The 27,500-nt window shown below is 44.5% G+C and overlaps 1 protein-coding gene across 3 annotated transcripts; it reads left to right on the top strand.

Moving 5' to 3' along the window:
• Positions 1–528: 528 nt before the first annotated feature.
• Positions 529–16,598, top strand: man1b1a (mannosidase, alpha, class 1B, member 1a). Of its 3 annotated transcripts, none has more exons than XM_062554510.1 (14): positions 529–891; positions 1,525–1,633; positions 2,563–2,671; positions 3,034–3,215; positions 3,785–4,023; positions 5,160–5,275; positions 5,789–5,983; positions 6,408–6,556; positions 6,995–7,183; positions 7,991–8,181; positions 11,080–11,200; positions 12,212–12,406; positions 12,865–12,996; positions 13,956–16,598. In XM_062554510.1, exons 2-14 carry the CDS (start codon positions 1,529–1,531, stop codon positions 14,160–14,162), a joined length of 2,130 nt encoding a protein of 709 aa, XP_062410494.1. In that variant the 5' UTR covers positions 529–891; positions 1,525–1,528; the 3' UTR covers positions 14,163–16,598. The 3 variants fall into 3 exon arrangements, with proteins under 3 accessions (XP_062410494.1, XP_062410492.1, XP_062410491.1); XM_062554508.1 differs by having other exon boundaries at positions 3,782–4,023; positions 5,792–5,983; XM_062554507.1 differs by having other exon boundaries at positions 3,782–4,023.
• Positions 16,599–27,500: the final 10,902 nt, after the last annotated feature.

Raw genomic sequence — 27,500 nt, 5'->3', positions numbered from 1 at the left:
CTTGATTGCCCTAGCATGAAGTCACAATGGCTCATTTTAAGTTTGTGGGAGAGATTTCTTGTTTTTTTTTTTTTTTTTAATTAATTTCAAATCGCGCAAAAACGAAAAATAGGCCTAATAGGCTATAACAAAAAGAAGTGGAAGCCACCAGCTCATGTAATAGGCTATAATATATCAAATATCACAGTAGGCCTACCCACATCTTTACAGAACAAAAACCTGTTTCGCATCTTGGTGCCTGCGCGGGCCCTATTTGTTTTCTTCCCCCTAGGATGCGAAAGGCATTTGTTAGGAATTGTATTAAGGGCTGCTCCAAGCACTTTGAGATGCACACTGTGTATGAAAGGTGCTATAAAACGTGTTATTACTATTATATTATTATTATTATTATTATTATTATTATTATTATTATAGTGGCTGTGCCAATCTGTAAATCAGTTTCGTACCAACACGCCCACGTGTACAAAGTAGCGACGCAAGATTACTAGTGACATCAGCTGATCCAAATTGTCATGTGGTTGGGAAAGATCTGTCATTCGCTTAGCCCCTTCATCTACAGTAGCTGCAATGCTCGACTATTGAATTAATGACTCTCTAGGTACATATGATGGGCTGCTTCACTATGTTCAGCCTTTAAATTAGCCGGAGTAAATCTTACAAAAGCTGATATTTTGATTATTGTGGTTAAGTAACGTAGGCTAAACGTCAGCAAATCAAGCTATCACACGAGGTGTGTAGTGTTGATGAGTGTGCAGCTAGCCAGCCTGGGAGGTTGTTTATCACTAATCCAGGCGGGTTTAGTTTCAGGAAAACCCTGTTCAGCTGATAATAGCCTGTCATTGATACCATAATGCTGCCGCGATCCTGAGGTGTTGACTGAGACGGAAAAAGGTAGGTCAACGAGTGGCTAGCTTACAAGCTAATCATAGCAGACAGCTAGCTAACGCTCACTTTCTAAATGTGTTTGCCTAATTTTGCAGTCAGTGTTGCACGTTTTCAACGTGCATCGAGATTCTGTGTGCATTAGTGTATGTAAAATGTAATGCTTAATGTACCACTCCTTCGTACTGATTCCCGTATTGCTTATTTCATGCATGATGCGCAGTTTGCGTGCTCATTTGAGTTCAATGGTAGTGCTGTAGGTTCATATAAAAAAAGTAAAGTTCATATTACGCATGGAGATCACTTTATCACAACCTATCAGTTTGTGCCAGTCGTTGCACACTTGACACTGTCTGTCTTGCCCAATACAACTTCTCTTCTCAAAACAAAATTTGGAAATGGGAAATGCCCTTACCCTGGCCGAAAACCAGCCCTGTAGGTACTTACTTCGTTCTCTACCCATTCCATTATGCTTTCATCCCCGCTGTGACTTAATCTGTCTGCTCAGGGTTTCTGCTGGACATGTGCAACTTTGCTTAAGCACTGGGTTTCCTTCGTTATTTTGTCAGTTATATGCAACGATCACAAGAGACATTTTTTCACCGCTCTTTATTGCTCTTTGTTTATCTTATGAATAACCAGAGTGATGTACTCTCCTATGCGTAAAGACTACGTCGCGCTGACCTTGCGTGACCAGTACAGCCATAACTACACCAACGGGAAACAATGGAGGAGGCAGTCCTGCTGGAGGGTAAGAGTTGATGTTGAATACGAAGTGGAAGTAGATCATGAACGGAACGAATATCACGACTAATGGGGGTGATTTGTTAAGCACTACCAGCATTAGGATTTGTATGGCATTAGCAGTTCTGTTCCCAAGAGCTCTCGTCAGTGCTTTGTTTGTAATTTGTTCTTGTGCTGTCTTCTAGCTTGAAATAGCAGTGGCCAATGGAGGACGACCTTTTGTGCTGTCTGTGAGCTTGGAGAGGTCAACACCCTAGTTGGACTAAGGTTTGGCTGACAGCTGAGTTTTAAAAACCAGCTCAAGGCTTGCAGAGATTGCACCAAGCACAAAGTCAGTCTTTGAAGTTGCTATAGAAGCACTATACAGAGATTTCCTTTCTCGGAAGTCAGGCTGTATCAGTCTTACATGCCTGTGCTGACCGTTCAGTAACTGATCGGAATGATTGTTTTGTTGTCCAAAAGATTCAGTAAGCCCCATTTTCAATGATACACCAGATCCTAAGCGATATTAACCTAAGAGACATTGAGCTGAATTAGTTACTATAGGTCCTTGGCCATTTCACTTAGCAAAGTGAGTTGTAGTGATGGCATGCAGTTATGATGCACATCTTTTGAGGAAAGACATCTGAGGTGCACCTTACACTATGAAGGTTACATAAAGGCTCAAGTTACAACTATGCTATTGTACAGCAGTGGCTATTGTGTTGTCATCCAGAACTTGATATAGCAGTTCATATTTATTGTCTCAAACTGCGCACAGATATCCTTAGCGTAATTAAAAGTGGCTTGTTCAGTTGTATACATAACTGTACAGCACATCCAAAAAAATGTAATGCTTTACAGGCAATATGAGTGTTTTAACAGTTCTGTCTGTCTGTCTGTCTGTCTGTGTGTGTGTGTGTGTGTGTGTGTGTGTGTGTGTGTGTGTGTGTTTAGAAATGGAAGCAACTCTCCCGTATGCAGCGCAGTCTGATCCTCTTCCTGCTGGCGTTGTTGCTGGCCTGTGGCATCATCTCGTATCCCAGCCTGAGTCAGCACTGGAGAGGTAAGGCCTCCAAACACACAGAGCAGGACACATCATCTCCCAGCAAGGAGACAGAACATTTGCCAGATCCTGCAGTCTGTGAAGATGTCCCAAAAGCATTTTATATCCTGTGATGAGGCTTACTAAAGCATTTCCTTTGAGTTTTTCCACAAATGTGTCTTTTAACAACGTCTACTTCTAACTGGTCATGTCCTCTTTGTCATCATCCAAACCACTCCCTTGGGTCATCTGATTGGTTCATTCCAAATTTAGCCGGCCAGCTGATACCTAATCGAGTGTGTCTAGACTAGACCTGCTGACGGTACTCTGCCGTCTCAGTCTGGGTCTGATTTGCTTATATCTGCGGCCGCTCATGACTGCAGGGCTGTCTGACCGCTCGGCAGAGGACGACTGGGATGCCGAGGACATCAAAGGGGTCCGGCCCATCCCGCCCGGGGCCATGCCAAAAGTCAACCCTGACCATGTCCCAGAGGCGGCGCCCCAGGAGATCATCCCGGAGCTGCAGAGGCCGAACGTCCCCATCCTTCCTAAACCACCAGAAATGGTCAGCATCGCTCTGTCGTCTTCTAATTCTGTTTTCATTTTGCTTGTGATGGGTGTTGTTGTGGCTAATTATGTTATTACAAAACATTCGTAGTGAAGAGTTCATCCAGATAATTAAGCAAAGGATTGATTGAGGACCTTTTTATTTTGTTTGACCAAAGAAATTAACCAAAGCTGAAGATGGGCTTGGAAGAGCTATGTTAGAGCAGTAAGCAGTGTTGCTGAGTAGTGTTTCTAAGCATTGTTTGTTCAGGCATATTGCCATTGATATTGGGCAACCTTCTTCTTTCTGGAGATCAGTAGGCAGATTGTTGTGATCATTCAATCACAATGCATGAAACAGGTAATGAATGTGGTGCCTAGCAACATTGCTCAAAATAGATGCCCCTTTTATCATCACTCAAAGTTACACTTTGAAATGTTACCTAAATGTACCCGAAATCCATTTGTGTGTGTGTGTGTGTGTGTGTGTGTGTGTGATATGTGTGATATGTGCCATCTGCGCCATCATTCTGCATTTATTTGTGATGTACTGTACTGACCCCTCTTGACCTCCTCTCTTAACAGAAGAAACCACCTCCAAACAAACGAGGCCCACCTGTACTCCAGAAGCGAGGGAATACATCGGACACCCAGGTGAAGGAGAAACCAGAACCGCCAGAGAAGAACGAGGGAGCCCAGGAGGAGGAACAAAAAGGAGAGAAGGAGGAGGAACAGAAAGGAAAGAAGGAGGAGGAACAAAAAGGAGAGAAGGAGGAGGAACAGAAAGGGGAGGAGGAGGAACAGAAAGGGGAGAAGGCTCTTATCAGGTACTGTATGTTGGGACTTTTAACCAAGCCCTTATGAGCGGGATGAATTCTCACCATCCTTAACAACCAGTCAGACCTGATGTATCTCATGGTTGACATCAGATTTTGTGATTACACTGTTTTCTTCCTAGTTTATTTGTTTTTGAATGGAAATGAAACCATAACTTGTTAGATTTGCGCATAGATAATGGGGCTTCAGTTCAAACAAGGACAGGTCTGAAGCATTGCTCTAGTTTAATTTAAAATGGTATGAAGATTTATGCAGACAGCTTAGCAAGAGGTCATCTCCCCTGTGTCATTCAGAGAATTATTTTAATCTTAACATTTGTGTGAAGACAGGCTTGTGATATCCCATATTTTAAGTTATTTTATCATGATTCCTTCTTGCTCATGTTGATGTAATCGGATGTAAGTGTTTTTTCCGATGCAATTTCTCTAACTAGATAGAGCATAATGACAATCATTCTACTAAGGCTTGGTAACCAGAGATAACATTAAGAAAGCCTAAAAGGCTCATTTTAAAAGGCACTTCAAGGGGCCGATTCCCCAGGCTAATAAGAATCACAGAATATATGAGGATGAATTATGAAATCCTCTTTTTCAACAATGTTAAGATCTGATGTATTGAATGGACAGACTTCCATTTTCATTAATGGGCTGCTTGAAGTGCACAGCCATATCTTTCAGCCATTAGGACATTGTTAAAGGCATATGCCAGTGTCTGTTTTATTCTTAGAAATGATGGCAATCTCGCCATGTAAAAGCTGCTTTAGGAGCCATTACAGAATGAGTAATGGACTGCTTCAGTTAGAGGGGTCTCTACAAAGCCAAATCGATCTAAAACAACTCCGACTTCTCTCAGGACCTGTTGAAATTCCGCCAAAATGACTCTCCCTTTTAAAACAGTAGCTGGCTCTGCCTGGCAAAATCTCTCTTCCGAGCTACGGTTGTTTATTTTCCTGCTCTTTTTTGTTTATCACTAAAGCGGCAAATGAGAGTGTGTGAGTGTGTATCTGTTAGAGTGAATGTGTATGGGTGCACAGCACACATTACCTTTTGTGTATGTTAAATCACATCTTGTAAAATATGAGCCCTGTGTGTGTCCGTGTGTCTGTGTGTCTGTCTTGTATTGTCAGCTGGAGAGGGACCGTGATCGAGGCCGAGCAGTCCACAGACCCCCCACCCTCAGTGCAGGAGAAGGAAGGAGCAGCTGGGCCAGCCAAGCCAGGGGAAGCAGCACCACTGGCCCCAGGTGATCTCCAGCACTCCACAGCACACACACACATGAGATGCAGAGAGCAACACACACACACACACACACACACACACACACTTGCAGCTAGCCTCACTCGCCATGTGAATCTGAAGGCTGTTCCAGTTAGTCTGTTGCCATGGAAAATTCAGACCTACCAATGCTCTTGAGAGAAAGACTGATGGCGGGTGTTACATTATCATTCAACCAGATTAGCCGCCATGCTCTGTGTGCATAACAAAACGCTACACGGATCGTTTGTTATGCCGTGCTCCATTGTTCTCATGATCAAGACTCTGTCAGTCTGTGAACTCTTTGAACAGGCTGTGTTGCCTCATGTCTGCACTTGCTGCATGTTAGTCTGCTGAGATCATCCCTGTGAGACATGTAGCATTGATCTACCACGAGTTGCCCGTGATTGTTATCGTGTGTGTGTGTGTGTGTGTGTGTGTGTGTGTGTGTGTGTGTGTGTGTGTGTGTGTGTGTGTGTGTGTGTGTGTGTGTGTGTACCAGCAGCGTCGGTCTCTCCAGAGGACCGCGTGGAGGCTGTGCGGGAGGCCTTCAGGCACGCGTGGAAGGGCTACAAGGAGTTTGCCTGGGGCCACGACGAGCTGAAGCCCATCAGCAAGACCTTTGGGGAGTGGTTCGGCCTGGGCCTCAGCATCGTCGACGCCCTGGACACTATGTGGATACTGGGGCTCAAAGAAGGTAAGGAGCCTCCCCAGACCTGGCCCATTGTCATAGAATAGGTATTCAATATATTACAGATCTGAAATGTTGCATGCTGTAGGTCAAAGTTTATTATCATGTACTCATAAATAAGCATTTATAAGCAATGAAATACATTGTGCTCATGTGTCCATACATAATAAAAAAATAAATAGATTTAAAAAAAGGATGGAGAGAGGAGGAAGAGGGGGAAAAAACACAAACTAAGTGCCATTATATGGGGATTTCCAAGGACGGTTCAGCATCCTGATGACTTGAGGGTAGAAACTATCCTTGTATCTGCTGGTATGGGTCCTTATGCTCTCGTACCGTCTTCTGTATAGGCTGGCGCAGGGATTCTTCTAGAAATAATGAATATTATATGAACGTCTCTCCCACGATCATCTCCTTCTCTCCCTGCCAGAGTTTGAGGAGGCGAGGATCTGGGTGAAAGATGAGTTGTCATTCGACAAAAACGTGGACGTGAATCTCTTCGAGACCACCATCCGTATCCTGGGAGGTCTGCTCAGCACCTACCACCTGACCGGAGACGAGATGTTCCTGGACAAGGCTGTGAGTTGGACACACACACACACACACGCACACACACAGTCACACACACACACACACACACACACACACACACACACACACAGATTATGTAGTAATAGCCAGAGGCAGAGAGGTACTTCAGCATGAGCAGACCCATAATTATTCCTCCTGTGCATGTTGAGGTTATTCTCGTATGCAGAAATGGTATGTTTTGCCAGAACCCCTGATCTTTAGTGCCCAAGTCTTATCAGCCAGGCCCAGGGTGAAGTCATGTGGTTTCATTTCACTCTGCCTAACTTGTGTCATCAGAAGCCCCTTCTACACAGCATGCTCCTGCTGTTCCACAGTTTTGAAATCGCTTACAGTAGATGAGTGTCTGTCACATGGATACGTGTGAGTGTAAATGTTCTGGAAAGATCTCTCGCTTCTTAACACCGCTCCTCCGCTCTCCTCCTGCAGAAAGACATCGGTGCCAGGCTTATGCCAGCCTTCAAAACCCCGTCTAAAATCCCCTTCTCGGATGTCAACATTGGCAAAGGCACCGCCCGCCCACCCCGCTGGACCACCGACAGCACCGTTGCCGAGGTAACCAGCATCCAGCTGGAGTTCCGCGAGCTCAGCCGTCTCACCAACGATCCGCAGTACCAGGTATGCCCACTGGGAGTGCCCTCAGCTCTGCCTTTTTCCTTCATGTCCCTTTTTCTCCAGTTCATCTTTTCTGCAGACTCTATTTGCTAATCCATTTGTGCTTCTCAGTAAAGTAAGTGATATCATTGTCATTATTTTACTGTTATATTGTGTAAGGCCCCAAAGCAGCCTTACTCCCTCTGCCAGGCTCCAGTCTACTCACTATATAGTCTAAAATCAATTACCTGTTAAAAAGCGGTGAAAACCATTACACTGTCTCAAGGGTTTGGCAGTGCAGTTAATGGGTTTCAAATACAAAGGAGTGGCTTGAAAACCAATTTTGTCTTTCAAATGAGATTATTTGTGTGTCAAGATGCATTGTGAATGTGTTCCCGCGCCACACGCACCCACACAGAAATATCTCCAACCCCTTGTGGTGAATCCAATCTATTTCCCACCCTGTGCACCGAGTTGGTGTGATAACAGCAAAAGCATGTTGATGAACAAAATTCTGGCATTCAAGTGTCCTATGCCATCAAGTTGTAACTGAGAGTCTAGTTAAGTTTCTTGTACTGTACGTAAAGCAGGGACTTTATTTTATTACATTATAACATGTTAAGAGATCTGTGGTCGGTCTGTCGGTCTGTCTGTCTGTCTGTCTGCCAGTCTGTCTGTCTGTCTGTCTGTCTGTCTCTCTGTCTCTCTGTCTGCCTGTCTATCTGTCTGTCCCCTGTGATCCAAGACAGTTTCTGGAGAGAGAATCAATCACTACTATGTAAGTTCAGACTCATAGTTTGCCCCCGTGCCCTCTCTGTTTCTGACCGGCAGGCGGCGGTGGACGAGGTCATGAGCCGGGTGCACCGGCTGGAGGGCAAGCACGACGGCCTGGTGCCCATGTTCATCAACACCAACAGCGGCAAGTTCACCCACCGCGGCATCTACACGCTGGGCGCTCGCGCCGACAGCTACTACGAGTACCTGCTCAAGCAGTGGCTGCAGGGAGGCAAGACCGAGACAGCGTAAGTGTGTGTGTTTGTGTGTGTGTGTGTGTGTGTGCGGGTGTGTGTTTGTGGCCATTGCTATGGCTGTGTGAGCTTCTGTGTCTTTGTGTAATCCTGTAGAGTAGAGGGGCTGGAATATTATGTGCAATCGTTACGAAAAGCAAAGCTTTGAATAATTGAAAAAATATTGGTCTGCTTAGCAAAATGGATTACTGAATAATTGAAGGAAAAGATTATAGGTTTGCTTGTTTCTGAGTTGAGTTGCGTTCAGTAGGATTGGTCTTTGTGGCGTCTCAAGGAGTGTTTTGAAGTCAGTGAGCAGTACTGGACTTCATAGTCTCTCTCTCTCTCTCTCTCTCTCTCTCTCTCTCTCTCTCTCTCTCTCTCTCTCTCTCTCTCTCTCTCTCTCTCTCTCTCTCTCTCTCTCTCTCTCTCTCTCTCTCTCTCTCTGACTGACACCATTGGAAGTGTTACGTAGTAGGCTGGGTGAACCCTGCCTGACCTGCCGGCGAATTTGGATTTCACCCAGCAGCTCAAGCTGGAATCCTGCACATCTAGCTCCCCTACTTCTTGTCCACAACCTTTGGGTCCAGTCACAAGCTACAGTAGCTTATCCAAAAGACACACCGGATCGTTGGTCTGATTGGTTGAAGGACTATCCAAGCATATGGAGTCATTTTAACAATGCCCATTGATCACGCCTCTTATGCAGTAGAAATAAAGAGCAGACTCCCCATACTAATGTTTAGTCTTAGTATGGTGATAGCCAGACTAGCTTCACAGATCTGTCTGCTACACAGAGGACTCTGTTTATGTGTCCAGTCTTCGCCATACTAGCTACATGTACACAGATGACTCTGTTTACGTGTCCAGTCCTCTGTACAGGCTTGCAGGAGACACTTCTGCTCCAGCGTTCGACCCTGTCTGCCCACGTGAGGGGCCGGGGGTGGGACACTAATCTTAACCGGCCCTCAACAGGTGTGTCTGCCAACAGCACCGGCCCCCATCCAGCGGCGCCGGCCCGGATTAAATCCCCCCCCCCCCAATGTGATGAAATGTCTGCTTTAAACGAGTTGGATACAGGACGGCCTTCCCATTAGCGGAGGATTATAGTTAAGACGACGCAGGAGTGAATCGTTTAAGCCATGTGGCCACGCACAAATAAGGTCAGAGAACAGTCTGGAGTTGGTCTGTCCTCTGCAGACAGAGGCTGTGATTATTTATTGATTGGGCCCAGACTTATTCTTTGCGAGCCTATGCCGACAGAGCAGTTCAGCCAGGCAAACACATCGAGGTCTTGCAGACAGTTACACAAGGCTGCAGACGGTTATGGGCTTTAAAGGTTATGGGACATCAAATGCAACTTTTGTACTTGTGTGAGCTGTCTTCGCACTCAAACTCCGGGCATGTTCCCCAGACGTGTGCCGCTGGAGTTTCTAACTGTTAACCAGTCTTGAGTGTTACTATTGTAAATGAGGACTTAACGACCACCAGAATCAAATTAGTTGAGGTTGAAATGGACCCCTTTTGGCTGGTGGCCAGCGAAGGAGAGGTTTTGGGAAACTTGCCACGAGCAATGCCTTCACCTTCTCCCAGAGGACAGAACGAACACACACATACACACACACATACTGTGCGCTGACATCAAGCCCCCATACAAATTAATTTCTGAAGACAATGACATGCTGTGTAACAACTGGAGCCGTTTACTGCCCTCAGTAATGTTATGAGCTGAGTGGGAACAAATGATGACCATGCACACAAGCTGCATGTCTCACCGCATCTGATGCACACATTGGCGCTGCCTGTATCGATAAAGAATCCGCAACCTCATCACTGACCATATGATGAGGTCAGGGAATTGGACGAAAGCGTGTGTGTGTGTGTGTGTGTGTGTGTGTGTGTGTGTGTGTGTGTGTGTGTGTGTGTGTGTGTGTGTGTGTGTGTGTGTGTGTGTGTGTGTGTGTTGTCCAGACTGTGTCTGTGCTGTTCCCCTGACTGTCTGCGGAGGAGGCAGGGCCCTAAATAATTCAGAGACACCGTGTGCAGCTGCCACCGCTCTCACTGAAGAAGATGGGACAGGACAGGACAGCACAGCACTGGGCTGGACCAGTGGTTTGAGTGGAGAGTCGAGTGAGAGGGACTTTATTGATTAATTTATGTATGTGCTGAATTCCTGAAGTTGCCTTCAAAAGTGGCCTTAACCCCAGTCCTTCTGGAAGGACACACACCTGCAGTGGGTCCCTGCTGTATTTACCAGTGTTGACCTCTAGGTGGTGGAGTTCTACCATACTTATAAACCCTCCGATCATCCAACTATGCAGTGAACGTATAGGATCCATAAAGTGGTTTGCCGTATAGGCAGTGAGATCACCAAGAACAGGCACTCATTGGCTATTTTTATTGTACATTAGATGTGCTTCCTTCCACATGCCCAGGCTGCCACATACGGAATAAATTAGCTTTAGTATGTTTATGTCTGTGTCAGTGAAGGCTAACAGCAATCTCTCTAGGTATGGTGCCTGGGGTGCTTTGTGTTGCTAATGGGGTTGCCTTTCCAGAAATGGCTTTTGTGGGCGTTAATTCTTTCATATACCTGCTATACCTTGACATTTATCAGTGACGGTACACAGTATGCACCAGCACTTAATTCAAACCTATTACTGCTGCGGATACAGACACTTCAGAGTTTCCTAAAGAGATGCAGTATATCTGATCATGATTCATGATGGCAATATAATGAGCTTGGCTGTATTGATTTAATTTATTCTTGGATGGGACCTCCCGTGGGGGTTTCAATGTGTGTCTGACTAAAATAACGTGACACCCAGAACAGCCAGTGTCTCTAGCCAATGCCGACATCAGAGATTGACCCCTGTATTGAATGCAATATGATGTGTCTGTCTGCGTCTACAGCCTGTTGGAAGACTACCTTCAGGCGATCGAGGGCGTGAGGAAGAACCTGCTGAAGAAGACTCAGCCCAGCCTGCTGACGTTTGTGGGGGAGCTGTCACACGGCCGCCTCAACCCCAAAATGGTATGAAGGACGACTGATAAAGAGCCACTGGTCTTTTATTGGCGTTTACTGAAGGCTTGCGCAGGTCTCCCCAACAGCTTGGGTGTTGTCTCGTGGCATGTCAGAAGTAAATGACCAATTAGATGTCTGGGAAGGGTGACTCCGATCCCATGTGCGGTGGCAGGGCTGATGGTAGTTTGTGGGTGAGCTGGGGACAATAGCAATGAAAAGGTCATTGTGACAGGTGGAGAAGTTGAACGGGCCCTCCCTTCCCTCCCACTGTTTCTCCCTGACACACGCAGACACGCAGACACACACACACACACACACACACACACACACACACACACACACAGAGACACACACACACACGTACACACACACACACACACACACACACACTATATTTCTTTCTTGTTTTATTCCCTCTGTTCTGGACTGTTTCTGGCCCTGCTTTAATCTCTTCCCTCATATCCGTTAGACTCCTATTTATTTTTTCTTGCATTGTCTGCTGCATTCTGACTCACACATTAAAAAATGCTAACAGTAACTCTCATCCTTTTAGTTTCTCCTTTTAATTAATGTTATTCTGTATATTTATCTTGCACTTCTTAAAACATTAAACATGTAAGGGATTTATGTGGGGGGGGGGGGGGGGGGTTGTTTGTTTTTGCTTTAGTTTTCTTTCTTTTTCATCTTCCTCCTGTTCACTTGTACATTGCTTCAACTTGCAAACTAAAGTGCTTTATTCAACCTGTGAAATACCTTGGTATAACTCCTGTGGTTTCAAAACTACCCAGGCCTGATAGAGTTCAGGCATGGTGCCTGAATTCAGGCTTGAGCTCAGCCATATACGATGTCAAGAAAGGCTATTCTCTATATTTCAGGCACAGATAACTTCCTGTCTATCAGCCCTGAACTACTTGACCCAGCCTGACTCTCCTCTCCTCTCCCCTCCTCTTCCTCTCCTCTCCTCTCCTCTCCCCTCCTCTTCCTCTCCTCTCCTCTCCTCTCCTCTGTCCCCTCGGTCAGGACCACCTGGTGTGTTTCCTGCCGGGCACGCTGGCGCTGGGCGCCCACAACGGCCTGCCCGCCGAGCACATGGAGCTGGCCCTGGAGCTGATGGAGACGTGCCACCAGATGTACGCCCAGATGGAGACGGGCCTGAGCCCCGAGATCGCCCACTTCAACCTGCAGCCCCGCAACGGGCGCGACGTGGACGTCAAGGTGCACTCCGCCGAAGGGTCCGCTTAGAACCGTAGCAGGAACTTGTACTTGTAAAAATTACTTGTAATGATATAATACAGTTCGGGAGAACCTGGGACAGTCTGATCTTACTATTTAATGTAAGGGTTCTTCGAGAAACGGTTCAGTGTGTAATCCTCAAATTTACACGGATCCTAAAAAGAACCATTCTTTCTGAGCATGTTAGATCATAAAAGATCCCACAGGCCAAAGAGTTGAGCACAGCAAAGTCAAGCTTCTGATAACAGTTGCCTGATAACATAAATAATTATGAAACAGTTTGTTTCTTCTGTGTCTGCATCTGATAAGATTAGAAATGAAATAATGTTTCTCCCTTTAATATGCACTATGGCAATAGCCTAACCTCAATATACAAGGTGATTTGCTTGAAAGGATTTTCCAGGGCCTTATTCTGGTCTCCTCCTTTCTTTGTGTGTTAGCCCGCGGACAGACACAATCTCCTGCGGCCAGAGACGGTCGAGAGCCTCTTTTACCTGTACAGGTACACCCACGACTCCAAGTACAGGGACTGGGGCTGGGAGATCCTGCAGAGCTTCAACAAGTACACCAGAGTGAGTACACAACCGGTTGCGCAACACTTGCGTATGCCAGTGCTGCAGGATGAGCACTCAGTTACGTGCTAGAGGAAGAAAAGTATGCAAGTATGCACTATGCAGCTACTGTACAGCCTAAATAGGTTAGTGTCCTTCCAAATGATAGGCTGCTGTCTCAAATCGCATACTTCTGTCAGTACACTTCTAGTGTGTACGGAGCACTTACTTGCATTATACCCACTTTTCAATGGTAAGTATTGTCCCAATATCTGCACTATATACTTAAACTAAGTATTTGAAGTGTGCAAGTAGGCGGTTTGAGATACAGTCATAGCGGATGTAGGTAGATGAGTACTGTACACGGCCACCAGTGAAATGATGCAAGTGTCTGTGGGCCAGTGATTAAGTATACATGAGCTTTCACAGCCACCCGTAGAGAGGGCCATTTAAGCTGCAGTTACTGTCCTGCTGCTCTGGTACGGCCTGCCGCTGTTCAATTTAGCAATTTAATGTGAAATAGTTGAGTCATCGCAGCGTGGTGAAAAGATAATCAAGTTCTAATTGTCCAGCTACTAAAATGAAATTGGGGAAGGCTTTTAAGGCTATTTAAAACGTTCAGCTCCCTGCCTTTATTCTCAATCTCGCTTTGGAGATTTGGTCTGATGTCTCTGGTTCTGTCCTCTGTCTGTGTCTCTGTCCTCTGTGTCTGTTCATCTGTCTGGACTGTATAATATTCATGTGTGTGTGTGTGTCTGTGTGTGTGTGTGTCTGTGTGTGTGTCTGTGTGTCTGTGTGTCTGTGTGTCTGTGTGTGTGCATATGTGCCATTTATACACATACTGTACATTCATGCACACACAATGTTTTTCCTCACTGCCACTCTTGATTTGACCTAGATGGAGATCACACTCTCACAGCCTTTTTTGACCCTCACCCCTACCCTTACTCTGTTTCCCCCCGTCTCTCTCTCTCTGACAGGTGCCCACGGGGGGCTACAGCTCGATCTCCAACGTCCGCGACCCGGTGAGCCCCGGGCCCAGGGACAAGATGGAGAGCTTCTTCCTGGGCGAGACGCTCAAGTACCTCTTCCTGCTCTTCTCCGACGACGAGCAGCTCGTCAGCCTGGACAAGTACGTCTTCAACACGGAGGCACACCTGCTGCCCCTCTGGCCCGTAGCCTCCTGAGAGGACCGCAAACCGGGCAGCGCAACGGGATCAGTCCTCCTCTTCCTCCTCCTCTTCTTCCTCCTCTTCCTCCTTCTCACCCCTATGGGACACAGCTCAAGTTGACGGCGACTGTCCAGCTCCACTAGGACCCGCTTGGTGGAGGTTGACTACCATCAGTGAGTGTGCCTTTTTGTTAGTTAGGTGAGGCGAATGCTGCTGAGAAAATGCAGCGAAGGGATGAAAGTCCACGTGAGGGCATTATCTCTCTCTCTCTCTCTCTCTCTCTCTCTCTCTCTCTCTCTGAATCTATCTATCTTTCTGTCTTCTTTTTTATCCTTAGACTCTAGGATTCTTGTTGATGGAGGTCAGTGAATATTCCAGACTCGGAGCCTATAGCTGTAAGATACAGATCAAACACTTTGAACCGAGAGCGGGAAAAAAAAGTCGTGCTCTGGAGCGAGAAACGGTCCTCTCTTTCATTTCTCTGCGGTTTGCCATGTCGGAGGAATACCAAACACACAGCGTGCTTTAGTCTCAGGGTCTCTTCCATGTTGGAAGACAGAACCCAGACTATGGATAATCTGTCAACCTGATAAGAAGCATCCTTTGAGGACACTGGTCCCGTGAAACCATTGCCGTTTTCACAGGCGTCGGTGATGATACCCCTAACAGATAAAACATCCGTTGAGTCAGTGACAGTGACCGTGGCTAGGGGTGGAATGGTGTATTCATACACTGTGATTAGGTGCCTGGCACTACCGTCATTTGTAATGTTTGTATACAGTACAATGTGTCTTATCCGAGAGGATGTCCAAGACCATCAAAAAACACATCCTTCTAAATGACATCAAATCGGGTCCAGAGGAAGGACAAATGTACATTTAAGAAAAATAATGGAATGTTTTTTTTTCTCAGAAAATCAACATGGCTTTTGTGTTTGAAGGGAAAAGCACAAATATAACTGTGCAAGGACAAATGTTTCATATAAATTAATCACAGTTACTGTGTCTTCTAGGTGCGGAGCATCCAGATCGTTTCTAACACCAATGTGTCCATTTGAGTTATATCCTGGTTCGAGTGGGGCCATGCTAAACAAACATCTATTTATTTTGACAAAGTTTTATTATTTTTTAATATATCAAAATATTGTACAGTGAATGTCACTTGCAGTCTGTCCCTGCTGTTACGCTTGAGTGTCGTTTTTGTTTGTGTTTATTTATGACTTGCACTTTGTTGACATTCAGCCGCTCTGCTGTACACAGAGAAACATTGGATCTGTGTTCTGTCAGATATAATGCACGGTGGGCTCTGAAGCCCAATGGATTTATGTCTCTACCACTCACAGGCGCAGAGAAAGTTTAGCAACATGCACTTGTCTCAAGGCGTGCAGGTCAAATTTGTTTTCGATTCCAGTTATTCAGCAATTTGACTCCATTTGGTTTGCTGAAGTGGAAAAATACTCTCTGTGAAGAAGCCCTTTTTCTGCCTCAGCAGCTCCAATTACAGACCAAAATGTTCAAACCAGCCCACCTCTTAGCTACAGGAAAAGTGGAGATTTAAAATAGAAAGAAATAAAAAACCACATTGCACACACAAAAAAAATACAAAGCGGTGGTTTAAAGAATCACACCTTGTGGATTTGCTGCCTTTTAAAGCTAAGGCATTGTCTCAAATGGTGCACTTCTTGTGTGTGTATATTTCTAGAGCCCTTCTTTGTGACGTTAGCCTCTCGTGTTAGGCTGGGTGTTGCAAAGGGACACAGCGTTGTCATTGGTCAGGGGTTGGCACAGTGCAGCCTTAGTTCATACCCACACACACACAGTGATTTACCTGCCAATGCCACTCGTCCTTATGGTAAATGAAAGTCCATAACATGTTACTTGATGCTGTACAAATGTATGTACACAGTGTGAATCTTGTTCAGAACACTTCCCACAGCCATGTTGCCCTTTTGCACTTTTTAGGTATTGATTTTTTTTTGTTTAAATGTATTTATTTAATTTTTTTTTGCTTGAATTCTTAACAGGAAACCGTTATCTGGAAATGTTTGTGATGTAAATAATTCATGGAGAGTCGTCGTGAATATAGTAGGATTGATCAAACACACACACACACACAGTCTTTTGTATGCCTCCACTTGCCGGAGCTCTTAATTTAGATCAATCTTGCCTGCTTGCTTCACCCACAGATGTCCTCTAAATATGCTTTTTTTTCGCCCCCCACTGCAAGCATAAGGCTTTGGCTTTAAAGTGCTGAAGTCATGTGGTTTCACAGAGATTTACTGCATTGACATGTCGATCTTCTCATAGACAACCACAGTTTCAGCTGATTACTTTATGCCTCTCAGCCGCTTTTGTTTTCCAAGTCCACCTTGAGGGTGAAACAAGTATGCAAGCAGAGAACAAAGTGAACTTACAAAGAAAAATATTTAATAAAAAATGTCTTTAATAATTATTAATGATTTGTCTTATGTTTTATAAATTGCTGTCTACAACACATGGTTTTGAAAGGCACCCTTTTTTCCATCCAGCTGTAATGTGACATGATTTGGGAGGCTGAAGGCTGTTATGAAGCATTATGTTTGTGAATCAGCTTGTTTACGTGTAACAGTCATTTAGAGACAAAATGTTCAGTGCCAAATGATGCAATCAGTCAAAGGCATCACACTATCAGTCAGTTTTACGGTATAACATTATGAGAGCCCCTCTCCCCGCACTGTTCGGTAGAAATGCGCCACATATCATTTGGAGAATGATCTTCAATAATGATGTACAGAACAGGGCGTGCATTACTGCCAATTCACCCGTTTTATGTCATCGTACATAATTGAAACATAAATAATTCATCCGTTGGCCTTGTCTTAGTGAGTAAAGGACTCCGGTGGGCCATGCCCACACTGCCCGTCAGAAAGTGGTCATGTCTGGGGAGCACTGCCAGTGGTAATGACTTTACTTCTCTTCTGTCGGTGGGGCGTGAGGTTGGCGCTGGATCTGATCTGAAGTCTGTTGCTACTGTCTGGAACTGATTGCCCCTTCATAGCTCTTCGCTCAGCTGGTTTTGTCTTCATTCGCAGACTTTGTTATGCCACACCCAGAGCCTGAGACCACACAATAGTTGTGTGATTGACAGGCTATGCCTAGTTTCACCATTTTTTGTACCAGTGGTGATACATTTGCTGAGTGCCAAACTGTGCCATAGCCTTAGAGAAAGGTTTGGTACTGAATTTACACTTGTACCAGATGTAGACTTGTCAGACTCCTTTAGATGGAAGTGTTATGTTCTGGCTTCCTGCACTACATAAAGATCATCCATCAAGCTGCCTATACTATGTGTGTGTGTGTGTGTGGGTGGGTTGCTCAATGACACAAATTTAGTGGAAAGTTTATGTACTGTCAAAGTTTTAAAGTATTTGATGAAACATCTGAGTAAAAAAATGTTCAGGCTTCAATGAGATGGCATTTCAGTTTCTCATAGAATGGACCAGACATCATTCATTGGATATGTCTACTGAGGTTAGTGGCAATTTTTCAGAAATGCATCCCTTGATTTGTTTCATGACTAATGTTGGTCTTAATGTCTTATCAGTGTCTATGTTTACAACAAGTTACTCGAATGGCCGCACTGTAATGATTGGTCTCTTTCCTTCACTGTGATTTTCCCCTTGTTCATTTGACTTGCTCATGCACTTGACAAATCTCTGCCGGTCTAGCCATAGTCTAGTGATATTTAATGAAAATCATACAGCAGCCTGCCACATACCGATATTCGATTTCCATACAAATGACAACTTCAGAAATGCAAATGCACAATGTCCCTTTGCGTTGACCAAATGTAGCATCCTGGATATAAGCAGCCTTCATGCAGATGCACCGAGAGGGAAGGAATACCAGAGGGGCCTGGAGGCCTTGTTGTCCTAGTGAGAGTACTGTAGACACAGCAGACAGTGTATAGTTATTCTGCTCTCTATTCCTGTTGTTTTACACTTCAGAGGGGGTGAAAATGTGAGGTGCCCATAACAAGTTAGATTATGATTCTTCATGTGCAGCAGCTACCTTCTGCAGACTGACTGCTGATAGACTGACAGGTGTGTGCGCGTGTGTGTGTGCGTACAGTATGTGTGTGTGCGCGTGTGTATGTGTGTGCCGAACTTTAGATGAGGGGCCAGAGACTGCACAGGAGATGTAAAGCCCTATTCAAGGTCATTTTGTATTTGTTTGATCTGCTGAGCCACATCTACATCCATCCTTCATACAGCAGTGTTCCTTGCTGATGCAATCAGTCATGCTCTTCTATCTGCAGAAGAAGAGCCTACCTGAATTTCAATGGATGTACTTGCATTATCAGAACTGTTCTTGCGTAATGTACATTGACCTCTAAAAATTGAAGTCCTTTTAAGGTTAAATGAAGTTAACCGGTCAGTAAAATGTAGCTTATGTATTTACTATACTGACTATTGTAGTTAGACTCCACAATAAGAATAGTGGTATATTACATGCAAATGTGACTTCTGAATGCATTCGAATGGGCTAGAGACCAGAGAAAATCGAAAGGATGAGGTTAGAGAGCAGTCGTCTAATGATTCATGTAAGCCTATTTCGGTCTCCATTTTGAAGGAAAACATGATGGGCCTGCTGTACCCTATACTTGGGAGCTCAGCTGAGAGCGTGAGCAGCTATTGTTCAGATCTCAGATCAGGTTCAGGTCTGGGAACCCTCATGTCTCTGTCCTGGTAAAGAGGGCAAGACCGTGCTTGAACAATCTGAGAAAGCTGAGGAAATTATAATTTAGATCTCCTCTGGTCTGCAAAAAGAACACACAACTGGAAATAACACAACCTGGTATGGAAATGGCAACTTCCAGTGGGATTACAAAAGGTGTTTACCACCCCCTGTGACCAACTGGCAAGCATCTCTGTTCTATCAAAGCAAAGAAAGAAAGACAGACAGTCTTTTTTTCCCTCTGGCCATGAAAATTTCATGAACAACGAATCACTTCTTTGCCCTTTCATACTCCTCATAAGCCTATTTGAACAAATATATTTGTCTCTCCTTTGCAGAGTTGAGAGTTAAAGTTCAAGTAGTTTATTGTACTCATAAAAGGAATTATACTTAATGAAATTATTTTGCTCAAGAGTCAGCTCAACTTTAAAGAAGAAATTACAAGTATCAAAACGTATATTGTGTGTGTGTGTGTGTGTGTGTGTGTGTGTGTGTGAGAGAGAGAGAGGGAGAGAGAGAGAGAGAGTGTGTGTGTGTGTGTGGTGGGAAGGGGGTGGGTAATGGGGTGTGTGGGAGAGGATGATGAAATGGTGTGTGTGTGGGGGGGGGGGGGTGATGTGTTTTTTTAGCGCATGGTGTAATACAATGTCATCAATACATTTGCATATGTAGCCCATTATATACTTTTAATCGTAATCATTAGCAGCAGCAGTCCGAAAAGCTCCCCAGTATCTTGTGTAAGGATCGTGGTTTTTGTAAATGTTTACTCTGGACCTTATTTGTACCAGAGGCTTAGGTATCTGGAATACCATCATCCCCTTTTCATTAGCAGAACTCACTATTGTGTTGAAAATGTAATATGATGTCATATAGGCTACTAGATACAGATGCAACATAATTTCTAATATCTTAACAACATTTTTGTCTTTTTCATCTTTATGAACCGCAAAACGGTTCTGCACGGGGCACCCACATACACAGCCGCAGCCCTGTGAGTGTGTGTGTGTGTGTGTGTGTGTGTGTGTGTGTGTGTGTGTGTGTATTCTTCTACCTGTGTGTCTGTAGGCTGTGTGTTGCATATACACTACAACTGTACACTAACAACATTATGTGACTTTACTGTCCAAGTAATTCACTAAAAAGCTGAGCAAAACCTGTTCTTGGCTTCAGCTAGATGGCATTTACTAGCCTAGAAATCTAGACGCCCCTAGCGGCAGCAAATGTAATTTGGCTGGCGGGGCAGTCTAGGCACGATCCATTGAGCCAGGGAGCTGAGAACCCCCAGCACCAGCGGCCCAATCACAACGTGTATAGAGTCGGTAGGTGGGCTTAACATAATGGTGACTGACATGCGACCAGAAGTTGCGACGGTAACGCATCCTGTTATTTGAAAACAAGAAGATGATTCGTTTAGCGTTATCCTATTGCATGGAGAGGGAAAGTTACGCATCCTGCTACTTGAAAACAAGAAGATGATTTGTTTAGCATTATCCTATTGCGGGGAGGGAATTTGAAAGACAACTGTTTATCCCACCCCTCCGATTGAGCCCTGTCTACGGTGAGTGTCCAGACCCCACAGGCTAGGCATTTACCATAAATTTGACATATCTCTAACTATCTGGCAATTCAACATGCCTTGCCTTATCCTCGATCCACTTCAGCACCAAAAGGCTGGACAGCTCCTTGCTATTCTTCAGGACTCAAAGAACAGCCATTTGGGCATCAGACCCAAGTCACAGGGCCCACAAAAACACACTGAGGGTGTGAGAGCAGAGGAGAGTAATATCTATTTTCTTCTTGCAGTGCAGACACTAAGACAAAGCAGTAAGCAATGCCAGGTCTCAAGGACCTTGGACATCCACCAGACTTTTCACCTTCAGAGAAGCACTACTTCACCCACACACCCCAAGAGTCCTGAAGGTCTGTGCGGAACAGCTCTGCGGTATTCTGCAGCACCTTTTCAACCTCAGCCTGAGCCTGGGGAGAGTGCCTATGTCTTGGAAAACATCCTGCCTTGTTCCGGTCCCAAAGAAACCTTCTCCATCTACCCTCAACGACTACAGACCAGTTGCCTTAACATCGCACATTATGAAAGTACTGGAGAGGATGGTCTTGGCCCATCTGAGACCACAGGTGACCACCTACATGGACCCATTACAATTTGCATACCGTCCAAAGGTGGGTGTTGAGGATGCCTTAATCTACCTGCTCCATAGAACACACTCTCACCTGGACAGTACTGGCAGCACTGTGAGGATCATGTGTTTTGATTTCTCAAGTGCTTTTAACACCATACAGCCTGTGCTGCTACGTGAGAAGCTGCAAAGGATGCAGGTAGACACCTCCACTACTTCATGGATAATTGATTACCTGACTGAAAGACCACAGGTTGTGAGACTGAAAGGGTGTGTGTCTGAGCAGGTAGTTAGCAACATAGGAGCACCACAAGGGACTGTGCTGTCTCCTTTTCTGTTTACACTATACACCTCTGACTTCCAGTACAACTCTGAGTCATGTCACCTGCAGAAGTTCTCTGATGATTCTGCAGTTGTGGGGTGTGTCAGTGATGGTGAGGAGACAGAGTACAGGCAACTGGTGGACCGCTTTGTGACATGGTGCAAAAACAACCACCTTGTCTTGAATGTGGCTAAGACCAGGGAAATGGTGATAGACTTTAGGAGGACCAGGCCTGAGCTAAATGCCATTTCAATACTGGGTGAGGAAGTGGACATTGTAGAGAACTACAAATATTTGGGAGTTCTTATTGACAACAAACTGGACTGGAGACACAACACGGAGGCTGTATATAAGAAAGGGCAAAGCAGACTCTATTTCCTGAGAAAGCTCAAGTCTTTCAATGTGTGCAGCAAAATGCTGCAAATGTTTTACCAGAGTGTGGTTGCAAGTGCAATTTTCTTTTCTGCCATATGTTGGGGAGGTGGCATTACAGCCAGGGACACAAACAAACTGAATAGGATCATAAGGAAGGCTGGCTTTGTGTTGGGGTCAGCCCTAGAGCCCCTGGAGTTGGTGGTGGAGAGAAGGATGCTGCACAAACTGTTCAATATATTGGACAATACCACTCATCCACTACACAATGTACTGGTAAAACAAAAAAGTATTTTCAGTTGGAGGCTACGTCAACTAAGCTGTAAGAAAGACAGATACAGAAAGACTTTTTTACCTACTGCAATAGCACTTTATAATGACTCCCATCTGGGCAGAGAGATAGGAATAACATTTTAAATAATTTTCTGTATGTATGCATGTTTGTATGTTTTTGTTGAATGTTGTGTTTGTATGCTGCTGAAACACTGCAATTTCCCCTTGGGGATGAATAAAGTATTTCTATCTATCTATCTATCTATCTATCTATCACCCTGACCCACCCACACCTGTGAGTGTGCACTCTGCTGATTGTCTCATTATGGTACAATGCAGCTTCAGAAATACCCATGTACAGACAGCTCCTTTACCTTGACCACATCTGAAGTATCATAGTGACTTGGAGGCTGTTTCATAATCCTAATCAAATTATATATGGAAATGTTGAATTGAATTGAATTTCTCATTCTCGTCGTCTATTCAAAGTCATCTAATGGCTTGTGTAAACAACAGTCTATACTGTAGTCACTATAGTGAGTGTATGATATGACACACTGGATCAAAACACAGCAGGAAAATATTTACAAAAATATGTATTGATACATAACATAATAACAACATACATAATATATTTTCTTTTTTGAAGATAAGCCCGATGATGGTGGGTCCCTCCTGTCAAAATCTTGATGTACTGTAAGATTTTCTATGTTGAAGTGGGAGTCCTACGGGACTTGTGAAAGACTGTGGAGATGGTCCTCAGCATCTTGAAGAATCCTTTTGGGTTCTGGGATTCTCCCTCACATGTGGAGGATGCAGTGGGAATTTCCTCTAGTGTCTCTGAGGAAGTCTGACCTTTAGTGCATAGGAGGAAATGGGCATTTAATATAGAATCTTCAGTCTTTTGATAATGAATCAAGATGCAATTTAAACCATAGACATCTTAAAACCTTTAACCAGACAATCTTATGGACAATTACCCTCATTTTCAGAACAGGAGGTGACGGTATCCGTGATTTCTGATGACACGGGGTGAACTTTCCTCGCACGTCGGGTATCCTAATGGGAATTTGAAGACATAATTAGTGACCAGTTCCGAACTAGAATGACATGAAGACAGAACATTCTAGTATGTACATACTAGCACTTATGAAGAACTATAAAGGCTGTTGTAGTCTACCTTGATGAAGAGGGACTTGAAGACTTTCAAAAGAGATCCACTCGGTTTAAGTCTGTGGAGGAAGCTGAAAATCTGGCTTCCTTGTGGCCCCTCAATGTTCATCTCCTCCTGGCTGATCTGGAGAAGCTCCCGCACCAAAGATTTGGTCAGGACTGTGCCAAGCACAGGCTGCCGATAAATCAAAAGCCCCTGAACCATGGCTTTGCTGCGAAAGTCTTTTAGAAGTTCCATGTAGAGACTATCGCACAGCTTCTGACTGCTGACAGCTGGATGAGCCTCGTATCCCGAAAGGCCTGATGCAGTGCAAAACCCTGTGATGATCCGATCAGTGAGATCGCTGAGGAAGGCTGTGAAGTCAGCCATGTCCTCGCTGGTGGGTTCAATCCTCCTGAATAGCTGGACCAGCACTGTTCTGACCAGGGAATGGTAATGGCTCTCTGTGCAGGCAGTGGCTTTGCCGTCCACAGATCCACTGATCATCATGGAGGAATGGTCCATGGTGGATGAACTGTAGCCTAAGCAGTCCCTGGGCCTGCCAGACAAATCGTTCATGATCTCCTGTGTCATCATAGTAGTCAAAAGACTAATGTCGCCCCCATGAATAACAGCATGAGATATAGTTGTTGATGAAGATGTGCCCTCCTCAGAAGCTTCATCTAACTGTGCCACGATGCCATCCATTAGCCGGCCAAGGAAAGGCTTCACAGACCTCTCGACTATGGCAAAAACATACTTCTCTTGAAGGAATGTGGATCCCAACATGGACGACGTGCAAGGATTTTGAGCAGACTTTGCCGAGTCATACTCTGAAACGATGTCCCGAAGGCGATCCACCAACATGTCGGTCAGTGGCCTCAATGTTCCACTGGCCAGCAGCTGATCCATCTTCACCCTGATGGTGGCAGCATCATCTAGGTTCAGGATCATCTGCTTCATGACAGTCTCCATGGCTTCGATGGCTGTGGTTAGGTTAGCACATCCTGAAGTGCCTGTCTCAAGTGGACGACCGATGATGGAGACTCTCAAACTTGCACATCTGTTCCTCAACTGCTGACAAGCTCTACAGAAATGCTGCACTAAAGTGAGCCTCTTGATGGAACCAGGGAAGCTGCTGGAAAAAAACATGTAGGTCTTGTATTAAATGTTGTCTGATTAGGACACACAAGTAGGTAATAATAACTAGGTGAGGATGGGAGAAATTTGACAGGCTGAATATTTGCATAAGTATGGACACTTACTCATTCGCCAGGTTTTGGACCGCAGCAATGGATTCAGTGTCCATGGGGGAGGAGTGGACCTTTGGGGTGACAGAGTACACCCGAATGGGACTCTCAGCTCCCTGGATGAACTGAGCCCTTATGGACTGGTCCAGGATGAGTTCTAGCATGTTTGTACCTAAGGGAACGATATTGAGAAATGGAATAAGAGTTAAATAAGTCACCATCCCTGAAGAGTGCTAACGTGTGATTATTATTATTAGAGAGATTTAACTGATGTAGATCATTAACCCTATGCTCTCCAGTCCACACTAGGCTAGAGTAATGTCCCTTGAAAGTTTGTACTCTGACTTTCCATTTGGAAATTCATGCTGTAGTTGGTGTGAATGTCACTGCAATTACCTGATTCACCAGAGGACTGAAGACTGGCTTCGTCCATATGTGGAGAAACCAAGTTCTCCTCAGATCTAGTCTGTTGTAACAGATACAATGAAAATATATGAATACTGATTGACAAAGCTCAAAGGCCCAGCTGCACATACAGTACGCCATGTCTAATCTGGCATTACATTAAAAACGCACTTCATTCCAAATGACACTCACTTTCATGTTTTTCTAAAATTGATAGGCCTAACAGGCATGGTTATCTTTCGCTAAGTATGACAGCTAAAATGTGGATGTTGACTCGGTAATGAGTTAGCTTACCTGAGGGGCGTGATGACTGATCTCAATTAAACCACAGTGAATGGTGACTGGAGACTGACCAGTCTCAACCTGCATCTCTAAAGACACAGGTGAGTCCCTGTAAGGAAACATAGTGTTAATGCATAATGGACAGATTTACAGTATGGTTATACTTTAGTGGAAAACACATCTAAGAATTTGCCAAGGAATCATTAGTTATAAAGCTTCTGGCTGGGTAGGCTTACCCAAAAATCCCTGTGGTTGGTCCATGGTTGACAATATTGTCATGTTGAATGTTGAACGCAGTTTGATCATCCATAGCTTTGTGAAAATGATAGCTAGAAGATAAAAACCTACTTAGTTACATTAAACATTACATTTCATTCCATTACATTAGCCTGGCCTTCAGACGCAGAAAAGGCAGAGCTATTTATCTTCCTAATGAGGCTGTTCATAAAAACTAAAAGTATATCATTTTGTTGACAGGCGTACTCTATATTGATGTAGCTACCAATTGAATTTTATCCAGAACAATCGATGTAAAATGTTGTTTTTGTGGAGTGGTACACTCACCACGCAGTAATGATCGCAGTCCGAAATCAGAGTGAATAGGCCTACAAATCGAAGACGGCGTTTTACTGAACTTGAACGTTCTACATTGTCAATTCTAGAATGCCTCATTGTAATACGTAGAAATCTCCATGGCAATTCAAGCTCGCGTCATATCTACTAGTTTAGCTATTTCGGAAGTCATTCTGGCATGAGACAGGCCGGGAAACACTTTGTTGTTGAAATTAAGTGTTTCTAATCTATACCATTTGCGCATTCTATCTGATAAGGTCAATTTAATCCAACCTATTAGGACGGATATTTGTCGTGTAGCTAATTAGCAGACGACAGTGAAACCCGTGAAGTAGGCTAGGCTATTTCTTGGCTCTTACCTGTTAGTTGAGTAGGGACTGAAGGGATATTAGCTTATTTACCAGACATACTTGGGGGGGAGAAAAATATTTCCATTTCAAAGTAGTGATCGTAGGTTTTTGTAAATGTTTAGGCCTACTCTTAACCTTTTTTGCACCAGAGGCTCAGGTATCTGGAATACCATTAGGCCTCCCCTTTTCACAAGCAGAAGTCACTGTTCTGTTCAAGTTTGAAATATGCCATAGATTATAGGCTGTTGGATACAAGTGCAACTTAATTTCCAATAACTTAACGAAATCTTAGTCTCAGTCATCTTTATGAACCACAAAGCAATTCTACACAGGACACCCAAATACGCAGCTGCAGCCCTGTGTGTGTGTGTGTGTGTGTTTATTGTTCTACCTGTGTGTTTGTAGGCTCTCTGTTGCACATGCACTGACAAAACTATGTTAATTTACTGTCCAAGTATGACGAAATATCTGAGCAGAATTTTTTTATTCTTCAGCTAGATGGCACTGTCAGTTTCCCTTGGAATGTAGGCTATCAGAAATCGTTGAATGGTGTGTAGACTGTTGTCAGTAGCAAACTTGCAAAACTGCAACCCTCATTTTAATACATTTAATGTAATGATTGGCACAGTGGATTGGTGTCTTACCTGGGCAACCCCTGAACTGATTTTATTACCTCCGCCAAGGAGGTTATGTTTTCATCGGGGACCGGCGTATGTTTGTTTGTCTGTCTGTCTGTCTGTCTGTCTGTTAGCAAGATAACTCAAAAAGTAATGGATGGATTTTGGGGGTGATCCGTAACACCGTTGGGATTCCGGAGCCGTTTATGTGTTTCGCATAGTGGTGTAATGGCATGGTATGGCCACGTGGTGGCGATCGGAATAGTTTAGGTTCAAATGTATGACAACCTAGGAAGAACAATACAGGCGGAGGTCTGCGCTCTCTGAGTGCTTTTCTAGTTTTGGCATATATTTGACATATCTCTAACCATCTAGCAATTCTACATGCCTTGCCTCATCCCCGATCCACTTCAGCACCAAAAGGCTGGACAGCTCCTTGCCATTCTTTAGGACTCAAAGAACAGCCTCCATCTTTTAGGCATCAGACATCGTCACAGGGCCCACAAACATACGCTGGTGAGGGTGTGAGAGCGGAGGAGAGTAATATCTGTTTTTGATCTCTTCTTCTTGATGTTTCGTTGCTTTGCAGACACTAAGACAAAGCAGTAAGCAATGCCAGGTCTCAAGGACCTTGGACATCCACCAGACTTTTCACCTTCAGAGTAGCACTACTTCACCCACACACCCCGTCACCCTGACCCACCCACACCTGTGAGTGTGCACTCTGCTGATTGTCTCATTATGGTACAATACAGCTTCAGAAATACCCACGTACAGACAGCTCCTTTACCTTGACCACATCTGAAGTATCATAGTGACTTGGAGGCTGTTTCATAATCCTAATAAAATTATATATGGAGCTGTTGATTTGAATTGAATTTCTCATTCTCGTCATCTATTCAAAGT

The sequence above is a fragment of the Sardina pilchardus genome, chromosome 14 (genome assembly GCF_963854185.1).
Source record: "Sardina pilchardus chromosome 14, fSarPil1.1, whole genome shotgun sequence".
Taxonomy (NCBI): Eukaryota; Metazoa; Chordata; class Actinopteri; order Clupeiformes; family Clupeidae; genus Sardina; species Sardina pilchardus.
Note: the sequence above shows the minus strand (reverse complement) of the source record. Positions and strands in the feature narration are given on the sequence as shown.